Genomic DNA, 12,396 nt, shown 5'->3' with positions numbered 1-12,396 from the left:
CACCAACAAACTTCGTGGGACCAGCAGGTAGAGCTGCCCGGGAGCCCAGGGCAGACCCCGGGTGCCTGACCCGGTTCCTTCCCCTTGCGGGGAGGGGGCGCCAGACCAGCAGTGTCACCAACTCGGGTGTCTGAGGGGCAGAAACTGGTCCAAGCCACCCGCCTGCCAACATATCCTATAACCTCCAGTGCTCATCCCATCAAGTGCCCTCCTCAGTGCCCATCACCCAGTTACCCCAACCCCCCCACCTCCCCTTCCACAACCCTTGGTTTGTTTCCCAGAGTTAGGGTCTCTCATGGTTTGTCTCCCTAATTGTTCCCGCTCAGTTCCCCTCCTTTCCCTTATAGTCCCTTTCACTGTTTCTTATATTTCACGTATGAGTGAAACCATAGAACGTGAATTTTCAAGAAAGGCCTCCATTGGGTGGAAGAGTACATTAAACCTTGGGCTCCAGGCGAACTTGGCCGCAGCGGGACAGGTCTGGCCTCACATGGGGCTCGCGGGGTGCCCCTCCCGGCCGAGGACTGGCCCTAGCCAGGCCCTCCCAGCCCGCGGTGGGGCGCGCGGGGTAGGGGTGGGCGGTGGTGGTGACGGGGGCGTCAGGGGGTCGGGGGTCCTGCGCCCCCCCCCCCCGGGTCCCCGCTGCCGACAGGGCCACACCGGCGCGCAGGGCACAGCGCTTGCCAGGTGGGCAGAGCCACGGAGAGACGGGGTCGCCTCGACCTCCCGCTCGTCCTCTGAGGCCGGGCTCCCTGGACGCTTGCAGGGCGGCTGGGGCGACGGAAGCCGGGAAAGCGACTCCCCGTCGGGTCCCACGGTGATAATAGCACTAATACCTCGTGACAGTAACCACAGTGGCTCCCCGTCCTCCTCTGCCCGCTGTGTGCCAGGTTTAGCACCCTCCAGCACCCAGGGGGAAGACACCCTGGAATCCCCGTCACACAGATTAGGAGTTTGCGACTTAGAGAAAGCGAGACTCTTAGGCTGTGGCCTCGGGGCCCCATTTGGTTTCCACTAACCCTAAGGAGGCCCGCGACCTTCTCCTGCCTGGGCCCGGGGCGGGGGGCGGAGACCGAGCAGGTCCCCCAAGCCCCGGCCCCGGCCCCCTGCCCCCTGCCCCCTGCCCCAGGCCGGGCGTGCGGGGAAGCCCATCTGTCCCCGCGCCGGGCTCCCCCCGCGAGTGTGCCGGGCCGTGCTCCCCCCGCGTGTGTGCCGGGCCGTGCGCCCCCCGCGTGTGCCGGGCCGTGCGCCCCCCGCGTGTGTGCCGGGCCGTGCGCCCCCCGCGTGTGCCGGGCCGTGCGCCCCCCGCGTGTGTGCCGGGCCGTGCGCCCCCCGCGTGTGCCGGGCCGTGCTCCCCCCGCGTGTGTGCTGGGGCCTCACCCGGCTACGCCCGAGGGTCCGTCCTGGGGCAGCGGGGACGCAGAGCAGTGGGAGAGTGCGTTCCGCTCGGCACTGGGGTCCCCGTCCTCTCTCTCGGGTGAGCCCCGAGCACCCAGGCAGCCCGGTGCACCTGCGCGCGCCGCCCGGTGCCTGCAGCGCCCTGGGCCGCAGCCCTGGGAATCTGGACCCGCGCGGGGCTCTGGGTTCGCGGCGGGTCGGGGGAGCGGGGCGCGCCCGCGGGGGGGAGCCGGGAGGGCTGCGAGGCCGCGCTGGGACTGCGGGCGCTCAATCCGCCCTGCGGTCGGAAGGCGCGGGCCCCGGAGCGGGGTGTCGGGGGACCCCGGGCAGGTGCTGGGGGGGTGCCTGTGCCCGCGTCCTGCTCCCGCATGCTTGGGGCGCCCAAGGTCGCAGAAACGTCGGGGGGAACGGAGCTGGCGAGTCAGGAGCCTTTCGTCTTCGTCTCCAGTCGCCTGAACCAGACGCCCCTGCTCCGTCCCTGGGACCGTAGAAGCCACGAGGACAGAAAATCTAGAGAAACAGCAGAAACAAATAAGAGAGAAAGCGAATATGGGCAAAACGGGAATAAGAACTAACACGAAAAAAAAAAGAACTAACACGACTGTGAGCGAGACGACGCGAATTTCATCCTTTGAGATTTTGCCCCGATCCTCCACATTTCACTGAAAGCCTGGGGGGGGGGGGGGACTCGGCTCTCCTTCCCCCCAGCGTTTAGGAAGAAAGCAGAACGTCTTCCCCAGGAACCTCTGACTCGAGCCCGAACTGTATGTAATCTTACCCAGACTACCTGTAATTCCTACAAAAAAGGGTTAGGCTTGATGGCTGTTTTGTCCTGATTATCAGCACTGAAATTATTTAAGTGTGTTTCATGGATCCATTGATTCCATATGCACCATTCGAAGAACTTCAATAGATGATAGCTAGTAATGTCCAAATCTGCCGCCACCACCACCACCCCACCCCACCCCCCAAAAAAAACCACCACGGAGAAATAGGTGTAGGAGAAGCAAAAGGGTTTGAGAATCCTGCCTGAAATTCGGTTCAACATCAGTTCCCTGTTGCTCAACTACTTTAACATAATCAAGGTTTATATGTCAAAGTGGGGGTGCTTATAAAAGAAGTATCTGGGGATAGACCTCATTTTATTATCTGTTCTTGGGATGCAGGAGTATGTTTATTGAAACCAGTAGTCAAGAACATTTTGGGATAGTTATAACTTATTCAGCCAGTGAAGCCGTTTCTATTCCCAAAATACCAGCAAAGAGAATGAGATTAAATTAAGCATAAGATTAAATAAGATTTAAAAAGCATATCCTTTTTTTCCAGATAATTTTGCAATGAATAGCTATGTCTATATTTAAAGTCGAATTTATGACCAACAGTTTTTATTTATTTTTTAAATTTTATTTATTTACTCATGAGAGACAGAGAGAGGAAGAGAGAGGCAGAGACCCAGGCAGCAGAGGGAGAAGCAGGCTCCATGCAGGGAGCCCGACGTGGGACTCAATCCCAGTCTCCAGGATCACGACTGGGCTGAAAGCGGCGCTAAACCGCTGAGCCACCCGGGCTGCCCCTGACCAACAGGTTTTAAAATTAACATGACTAGTACTGTGTGATCTGAAACATCTTTTATAAGATATTGTGCCGTATTTCAAGCACTGACTAGTTTTCCCTTAAATTTCAAGTCTTTTTGAAATATATATAATGGAAACTTTCAAACATCCACAACATTAGGGAGATTAGTATAATTAACCTGCACGCGCCCCTCCCCAAGGCCAACCAGGTTTCATCTTTACCCTCTGACAGTTCTCTGCCCCACTGGATTATTTTAAATCAAATCCTGGATATCCTGTCATTTCACCCATAAGTATTTTTGAACATTTCTCAAAAAGATAAGAATTCCATATGGTGGCATGTAACCAGGATACCATTAGCACACCTGAGTAACTCACTATTCAACTCACTATGTCAACTTCTCCAGGCAGTATTTACATATTCTGAATCATCTCAAAACTTTTTGTATAGTTGGTTGGTTTGCATTAGGACACACACAAGGGCTGCATATGCATGGTTGATACCATCTCTTCTGTGTCGGTGAGGAGGCTTCCATCCCCTGTATTGTGCTGCATTTTTATTGTTGCAGAAACCGGACTGTTTCTCCTAAAGAATTCGACATTCTGGATCTTGTGGTTACAGGCAACGTGTTTCTGGTAAGATATTCTCAAGTACAAGGTTATTTATTTAGACTTTTGAATATTTGCTGATAATAGTACTGTTTGTAGAGGGGCAGGGAGTTTTCAAGATACCTCGAAGAGTCAGCTGTTGAGAGAATAAATTTTGTTAGGGGAAGCATGGGTCTGGGTCGGCTTATATTAAATTTTCCCAAATGTATAATTTTAAAAAAGAGATTATATTCCAGGATGTCTAGCTAGCTGGGTCGATAGATCATAGGATTCTTGATCTTGGGGCTGTGAGTTCAAATCCCACATTGGATATAGAGATTACTTAAAAAATAAAATCTTAGAGATTACTTAAAAATAAATAAAAATAAAGTCTTGGAGATCACTAAACAATAAAAATAAATAAAAATTTAAAAATAAAAAATAAGTAAAACCCAGGGGCACCTGGGTGGCTCAGGTCATGATCTAAGTGTTCTGGGATCCAGCGTGGGTTGGGTTCCAAGCTCAATGGCTCAGTGGGGATCTACTTGTCCTTCCTCTCCTTCTGCCCCCACTCACCTGTGCACGTGTGCACACATACACATGCGTGTGTGTGCTGTCTGTCTCTTTCATAAATAAAATCTTTAAAAAATGTTAAGTAAGAGAGATTATTTCCCATGTACTTACAGAAATATAAAATTACCAATCGAATATTTCTAAATCTAAAATTTTAACCTAATAAATTAGAATCAGGTCTTCTTCTGGCATGAATGAATCTCCTTATGCCTTCAAGTCCTCAAGACACTTTGTGTCAAAACTTTGTTTTATATTGTTTTGTATTTTAGAATGAGAAGTAGTAACAATCAATGAGGCCCCAGGTAGGATACTATGGAACATAAATTTTGTGCTCATGAGAAGAAAATTCATTTTAGGATAATTCTAAATTGAAGGGCCTCAGGGTGTGAAAGAAATTAGATTGGACAGGAAAAAATGAATAAAAAGTTTAATAAAAATGGAAAATAACTGGGCGCCTGAAAGGCATAGTCGGTTGAATTTCTGACTCTTGGTTTGGGCTCAGGTCATGATCTCAGGGTCCTTGGTTCGAACCCCCACCCCTGCACTCAGTGGGGAGTCTGCTTGAGATTCTCTCTCTCTCCCTCTGCCCCTCCCCCCACTCTCTATTACAAATAAGTAAATAAATCCCTAAAAAAAGGAAACTAACCAACTTCTTGGGAGTTTCTTTTACTTTCACAGGTATACACACTAAATAAAATTTCCATTTCCATTCTTCTGGAAAAGAAGAAGATATTGGGTATTGGACTTCTATTACCCATTTGTCTCATTCTGCAGTTCTTTGCAAATGTTTCTATGTTATACATTCTCCGAAATCCCTATGAGTCTTATTGATCTTTATATTTCAAACGATTCCCAGCACATTGTCAAAAATACATGTTAAATTAATCTAAATCAGTTGTATCTATAATATTGATAAGTGTTCAGAAGTATTGGGCTCTGATTTGAGCTTAGGTGGATCTAAATATTCAAATTACCAATATTGTTTGAAAATTATTATTCATCCAGAACAGATAGGGATTTTAGATAAGGCTGGATCTGTATAAGACCTTAATTAATAAGTCACATTTCCAGACCATTCAATATCTGTTTGGTAAGCAGTTGATGCTCTATATGATGCTGTTGGGTATTTTTTGTTTGCTTGAATTTCCTGATTCACTGCATTTGTCACTTAATATGATATGATATAATATATGTATATTATATACACGTATGTGTTTATTAGATGTGTATATTTGTGTATATTAGATGCATATATTTAGTAGCTTTGGAACTTTAATCCTGGAATAGATTTCCAATGTTTACTAAAACTGTTTACATACCCACTGCAAGAAAGCAGTTTTTATTTCTTAAAAACAAAAACCTTCAAAACACCAGGCTCCTGTTTTCTCAGTGACTGAGGCTAGGTGGCAGCCAGGTCTGCAGTCTCTGGACAAAGCATATGTTGGTTTGCATTCCAGCTCTACCTCCTTCTAGCTCTATGATCTTGGGCAAACAACCTAACCTCTCAAAGCCTCAATGTCCCCATCTGTAGAGTGGTGATAATTGTAGATTTCATTGCGAGGTTTACCTGAAATAATGCACCTGGAGCACTTAGCAGAGTGTCTGGTGCACAAAATGCTCTAGAAAAGTCAGCTGTTCTTTAGTGATGATAATAACTATGATGTGTCCCAAAGTCCTGGTGGAATTTTGGCTGACGTTTTCTTTATGTGCCGGTCACTCTTCACACGGCGGGCATCCTTTATTTGCAGCCGTCAGGGGTGGTGCACCTGTTACTTCCCTGCCAGAAGGTGCCCAGCGCAGGGCTCCTGCCAGGTGAGGTCAGCCTTCCTGTGTGAGGAGCTAGCATGTGTGCCACCACTTCCCGAGGAGAGCAGAGTCCAGAACACCCCTTGGGCGGGCTCTCCCTGTTGGCCTAGGGAGTTGCTCCTGTCTACCACTCAAGCCTGGCATGGTCATGTGAAGTACACAACCTCTAGAATTAGAATTAGCACACGTGAAGTGACAGAGGCATCCTTCTCTTGAGTGAATCATCTGCCTCATTTCTGCCCAGCCTCATTCTTCCCAGCACTGCATAGGAAGATTTTTTTTCCCAATATTTTCCTGGATTTTTTTCCCAATAATTCCTCAAATATTGATTGAGCAGTGACTGTGTGAAGTGTTTTGCTTGGAGCACGGGATGCAGGGATGAGCAAGACAGATGAAGCCTCCGGCCTCTGTGTCCGGCCGAGGTCACAGACCAGGACACAGGTGACCATGCTATGCTGGGTATTGTGAGAACACGGAGACGGGTTGAGGGCATGTGTGCAGCCCTGTGGCAGAGGGCGCAGGTCACTCTCCCTGCTGAGATTGGAGGTGGTGAGAGACATGGGTTCTGGTTTATCTTCATCAGGTCCAGTTGGTTCTGGTGGGTTCCATTCTGCAGCCCCCCACCCCACGCTTCAGGTGCAGCTTTGCTCCCTGACTGATGGCTCCATCACCCTGCAGGAACTTCCAGCCACCACCAGACGCTAAGGCATCTGCCTACTGTGGACGTCGTCACCAGCTCTCATAATTGTATAAGGCCTGACCCCTACCATATCCCTTATAGGGGTTCTGCTTCTCTGAATCCAGGCAATGCACTCCCCATTAGGTTATAAACTGCTGGTGGAAATGGACCATATGGCATCATTTCTCCTCTGGAGCCTAGACCAGGGGTCAGCAAAATCCTGTCTGCAGCATCATGGGCCATGTGTAATCTGCCACTTTTCCTTCTCTTCTCTTCTCTTCTCTTCTCTTCTCTTCTCTTCTCTTCTCTTCTCTTCTCTTCTTTCTCTTCTCTTTCTCTTCTCTTCTCTTCTCTTCTCTTCTCTTCTCTTCTCTTCTCTTCTCTTCTCTTCCTCTCCTCTCCTCCTCTCCTCTACCTCTCCCTCCTCTTTCTTCTCCACCTCTTCACAACCCTTTTAAAAGGGGAAGCCATTCTTGGCTCATAGGCCATACCAAGGCAACCCACGGTAGACCATAGAGTTTGCTGCCCCTGGTCTTTTCTAGACCAATGGTTATCAAAGAAGTGGAACCTCACTCATGGAGTGATTTTTGTTTTTTGGGCACAGTGATTGGGAGGCATTACTAAAATTTTGGGAGGTGATATTTAGGTCTTCTTTTTTTTAATTTTTTAATTTTTTAATTTATGATAGTCACACACAGAGAGAGAGAGAGAGAGAGAGAGAGAGAGAGGCAGAGACACAGGCAGAGGGAGAAGCAGGCTCCATGCACCGGGAGCCCAACGTGGGATTCGATACGGGGTCTCCAGGATCGCGCCCTGGGCCAAAGGCAGGCGCTAAACTGCTGAGCCACCCAGGGATCCCCCCACTTTTTTTTTTTTTGAGAGAGAGAGAGAGCATGAGTGGGGAGGGGCAGAGAGGGAGGGAGAGAGAGAATCTCAAGCAGGCTTCACATCCAGCACCAAGCCTAATGCAGGGCTCCATCTCACAACACTGAGATCCTCACCTGAGCCAAAATCAGGAGTCAGACGCTTAAATGACTGATCCACCCAGGTGCCCCTGGGTGAACATCCCGAAATATACCAGACAGTCCCACCCCAGAAAAAAACCACATATGGTATTTGAATCAAAATTCATGGTGTAACACCTCCTGCCATGGTCTGCATCTGTGGCTGTCACTTCCATGGTGGTTTACAGATTTATTATTTTTATATTTTTTTAAGATTTTATTTATTTATTCATGAGAGGCACACAGAGGCAGAGACACAGGCAGAGGGAGAAGCAGGCTACCTGTGGGGAGCCCGATACGGGACTGGATCCCAGGACCCTGGGATCACAACCTGAGCCAAAGGCAGATGCCCAACCATGGAGCCACCCAGGCATCCCTAGGAGCCAAGTCTTGAAGTCTGTTCACTGGATTTGGCACTAGCAGGTCACATGCAGAAGACTCTGGGAGCCAGAGGAAGATAAGGGTGACCTATAGGGTGTCTCAGTTTCCTGGGGCTGCCACCACAAAGCACCTCAAGCCAGGTGGCGTAAAACCAAAGCCATTTCCTCTCTCTGAGTCCTGGAGGCTAGAAGTCTGAAGTCAAGGTGCCCAAAGGGCCTCTTAATGCTCTAAGAAAGGTCTATTCCATGCCTTTGTTTTAGTTTCTGGTGCTGTCAGCAATCCTTGGGGTTCCTTGGCTTGTGGACACCATGCCCCAATCTATGCCTTCATCGTCATGAGACATTCCCTGAGTGCTGTGTGCGACTCCTGGCCTCTTCTTAGAAAGACACTGGTCTGAGTGGGGAACAATTAGAGAGGGAGACAAACCAGGAGAGACCCCTAACTCTGGGAAACAAAGGGTTGTGGAAGGGGAGGGGGGGTGGGGGGATAGGGTGACTGGGTGACAGGCACTGAGGAGGGCACTTGACAGGATGAGCCCTGGGTGTTATACTATATGTTGGCAAATTGAATTTAAATTTTAAAAAATGTAAAAAAGAAAGAAAGAAAGAAAGAGAAAAAGAAGAAAGAAAAAGAAAGAAAGAAAGAAAGACAGACACTGGTCTGGGATGCCTGGGTGGCTCAGTGGTGGAGCGTCTGCCTTCACCTCAGAGCATGATCCCAGGGGTCGTGGGATGGAGTCCCGCACCGGGCTCCCCACAGGGAGCCTGCTTCTCTGCCTATGTCTCTGCCTCTCTCTCTGTGTCTCTCATGAATAAATAAATCAAATCTTAAAAAAAAAAGACACCGGAGTCCCCATGCGGGGGGGACTTCTTCTCTTCAAGAAGTTGGAGAGAGGGCAGCCCGGGTGGCTCAGCGGTTTAGCGCCACCTTCAGCCCAGGGCCTGATCCTGGAGACCCAGAATCCAGTCCCGCGTCAGGCTCCCTGCATGGAGCCTGCTTCTCCCTCTGCCTGTGTCTCTGCCCCTCTCTCTGCATGTCTCTCATTAATATATAAATAAAATCTTTAAAAAAAAAAGTTGGAGAAAGACAGGAATAAAGGGAAGATTATTCTTTTCTTTCCCCAAACAGGAGAGTCATCAACATGCTGCTGTGTTGAGTAACCGAAGGAGCCTGGGGATGGGAGGTCAAGGATTCGCAGCTGAGAGCAAGTCATGGGTGGTGCAAGGCCCTGGGGCTGGGGCTGGAGCCCAGGAGGTAAGTCCAGGGTGGGCAGGCAGGGGCAGGAGGGGGGCGAGGTGCCGCAGCCAGATGGGGACACGTTTGGGGCCGGGAGGATCCTGCAGGGCGGGTGCAGCGTGACCACGCGGCCTGTTGGGGTGGCTTCGTTCAGCAAATCAAGAGCAGATGTTGAAGCGAGCAGCTGAAACAACAGCTTGAGAAACTGGGCCTACTCTGTGGGGAGAGGATTAGTTAAGGATTCTGGCCATGGGAACCCAGAAGAGGAGGGGAGTCTGTTCGTGCCTATTACACAGGTTTAGGGGAACAGCTTCGGCGTCAACTGGGAAAATGTGCGTGGACGCGGGAGGGGAGAGGCCCTGCCATCGAGGTGCCAGCCCCTGGCTCCGAGACAAGTCTCCGCCCCCTGCTCTTGCCTTCCTCGTCCTAAAGGTCCCAGGTATGGCGATCTGGAGGTGTCCTTATGGCAAAGAATGGGGGAGGGGGCGGGAGCCCCAGGGCTGGGATGCGAGACAGCTCAGGTCTGGAGGGGCTGGCGGCGGTGGGACAGGCGGCCCCCAGGACAGCCTGGCCTTCAGTTCCCGGAGAGCAGAGCCACCAGCAGCCTTGGGGGACAGTCCCCAGGACCAGCTCCGGACGTGAAATTCACGAACACCTGTCACAGGCCAGCATCCCACACCTGGGAGCCCTGCAATCTCTCTTTTGCTTCAATCCCCACCCCCCCCCCCCTTGGCTCCTTCATCTCAGAGTCTGTGAGAGGAGCCAGGAGGCTTGGGGAATAATTATTCCGAAGGAAATCCCAAATGTGTTGTGTTTATCAAGTGCAGGGAAAAATTGGAAACAGGGTAAGGGTTTTCACAGAGCTTATTCCCACTGCATCAAGTTTTGGGTCCATAGGAAGGAGCCTTTTCTGGATCATGCTCTTTAATTGTTGTGGAAACTCTGGCCTTAAATCTGAGCAGATGAAAACCATTTTAGGGGAGTTGAAGTCCTAATCCTTGGTGGTGTAAAGCAGCTGAGCCCTGGCCCTGTGTTTTCACACATGGATTTCAACAAGCTGCCTCTACAGCTAGAACCATGATTCCCAATCAGGGGCAAATGCTGTGCCCCCAAGGGACATTTGGCAATGTCCGGAGAATATTTCACCCCTTCTATTTTTGAAAATCGTGGCAGACGACAGATAATATAAAATTTAGCGTTCTGACCGCATTTTGGTGGTTGGCTCTGTGGCCTAAGAGCATTCACACTGTGGTGCATCCATCACCACTGTCCATCTCCAGACCCCTTTTCATCTTCATAAAACTGAAACTCTACATGATCAGAGGTAACTCTCCATTCTTTCCTCCCTCCAGCCTCTGGGAACCCGCATTCTTCTTTCTGTGCCTCTGTGAATTGGACTTCTCTAGGCCCCTCACACAAGTGAACACACTGTGTGATGACAGTCACAGCTGGGGAGGGGGTGCTGCGGGCCCCCAGGGCGTGCGGGCCAAGGGTGCCCCTCAGCCTCCTACAACGCACAGAACAACTCCCACCACACAGTGTCACCCAGCCCCAGGTGTCACTCATCCTGAGCTTGGGAAACCCTGAAACCAAAGAGGTCTAGTCTCAAGCTGTAGCATATTAGTCAGCAGATACCAGTTGTACCACAGTAATAAAGCATCTGGAGACCTGTGATGTCACAACAAGTTTAGTTTTTGCTCTCACCATGGGGCATCATTGGTGGCCCAGGGTGGTGAAGCATGTGATGGCTTTGAAAGCTTCTGTTGGAAGTGGCCACATCACTCTCATCCATGGTTTATCGGCCCAATCAAATCACACGCCCATGCCTCATTTCAGAGGAAGCAAGGAAGTGCATGTTTGTGGTGTGCCTGGGAGAGAGACAACCACCGCACGTAGCAGTTAAAACTAAAGTTCATGGTGTCGTCTGCTCCGCGGCAGTGCTCGGGCCGCAGTGCTCGCACCGCTGAGGCTGAGCAGCGGGGGCATCAGCTGGGCCTCCTTACTCCCCCTCTTCAGGCCTTGCTGTCAGACTGGCCTCTGCTCTACTTCCAGATTTTTCTGTCGACCTCTGTTCCAGTGAACCTCCCCTGACACATCATCATCACCCAAAGCTCATAGATTACAGGAGGGTCCACTCTTGGTGTTATAGACTGTTTTGGCAAATATGTAAGGATATGTATCCACCTTTATAGTATCACAGAGAATAGTTTCACTGCCCTGAAAACCCTCTGTGCTCTATTTACCTCTCCCTGCCCCAGCCCCTGGCGACCCTGGCGTCTTTGTATTGCTTCCATAGTTTTGCCTTTTTTAAGAATGTCATACGGTATGACATTGGAACATTGGAATCATACAGTATACAGCCTCTTCATGTGGGCTTCTTCCACTTAGTAATATGCATCTAGAATATGTGGGGCCAAAGTGAGCACAGTAATATGCATCTAGAATGCTTCCTTGTCTTTTCATGGCTTGGCAGCTTGTTTCTTTATAGCGCGGAATCATATTCCATTGCCTGGATGGACTGAAGTTTATCCACTCACCCAACTGAAGGACGAATTTGTTGGTTCCAGGTTGTTGGCCACTTTTCAGAAAGTGATTTAACGGCAAATACTCTGAGACTTGGGTGATTTGGAGGAAATTTCAAATATTTAAAGGAGTAAATTCTTTTTTTTAAAGATTTTATTTATTTATTGGAGAGAGAGAGAGAGAGCATGAGCAGGAGGGAGGGGCAGAAGGAGACATAGAAGCAGACTCTGCAGGGAGTCTGATGTGGAACTCCATCCCAGGACCCTGGGACCATGACCTGAGCCAAAGGCAGACACTTAACCAGCTGAGCCATCCAGGTGCCCCTAGAGGAGTAAATTCTTAGTTTTCATCGTAGGTCTTTTTTTTTTTTTTTAAATATTGGTGGGGGGGATCCCTGGGTGGCTCAGTGGTTCAGCGCCTGCCTTTGGCCCAGGGCATGATCCTGGAGTCCCAGGATCAAGTCCCGCATCAGGCTCCTGGCATGAAGCCTGCTTCTCTGCCTCTCTCTCTCTCTCTCTCTCTCATATGAATAAATAAACAAAATCTTTAAAAAAAAATAAAAGATTGGTGGGATTCTATCCTGGCTGCACTAGAGTCACAGAAGAGCTCTTAAAAGTACTCTGATGCTGGGTTC

At 49.8% G+C, this 12,396-nt stretch overlaps 1 protein-coding gene across 1 annotated transcript; it reads right to left on the bottom strand.

The window, feature by feature from the left end:
- Positions 1–486: 486 nt before the first annotated feature.
- On the bottom strand, positions 487–2,026 carry LOC121478403 (vegetative cell wall protein gp1-like). Its single transcript, XM_041733465.1, has 3 exons — positions 2,001–2,026; positions 1,381–1,908; positions 487–925 (listed from the first exon to the last, which is right to left on the bottom strand). Exons 1-3 carry the CDS (start codon positions 2,024–2,026, stop codon positions 487–489), a joined length of 993 nt encoding a protein of 330 aa, XP_041589399.1.
- Between the last annotated feature and the right edge of the window lie 10,370 nt (positions 2,027–12,396).

The sequence above is a fragment of the Vulpes lagopus genome, chromosome 2 (genome assembly GCF_018345385.1).
Source record: "Vulpes lagopus strain Blue_001 chromosome 2, ASM1834538v1, whole genome shotgun sequence".
Lineage (NCBI taxonomy): Eukaryota > Metazoa > Chordata > Mammalia > Carnivora > Canidae > Vulpes > Vulpes lagopus.
Note: the sequence above shows the minus strand (reverse complement) of the source record. Positions and strands in the feature narration are given on the sequence as shown.

What these genes read in the sequence shown, in the direction of transcription:
- LOC121478403 (XM_041733465.1), bottom strand. Translation starts at nt 2,026, where the DNA reads ATGAAATTCGCGTCGTCTCGCTCACA. An exon ending in TTCGCGTCGTCTCGCTCACA is followed by an intron (nt 1,909 to 2,000) that starts GTCGTGTTAGTT and finishes CTGTTTCTCTAG; the next exon opens with ATTTTCTGTCCTCGTGGCTT. An exon ending in GGACCCTCGGGCGTAGCCGG is followed by an intron (nt 926 to 1,380) that starts GTGAGGCCCCAG and finishes CGGGGATTCCAG; the next exon opens with GGTGTCTTCCCCCTGGGTGC.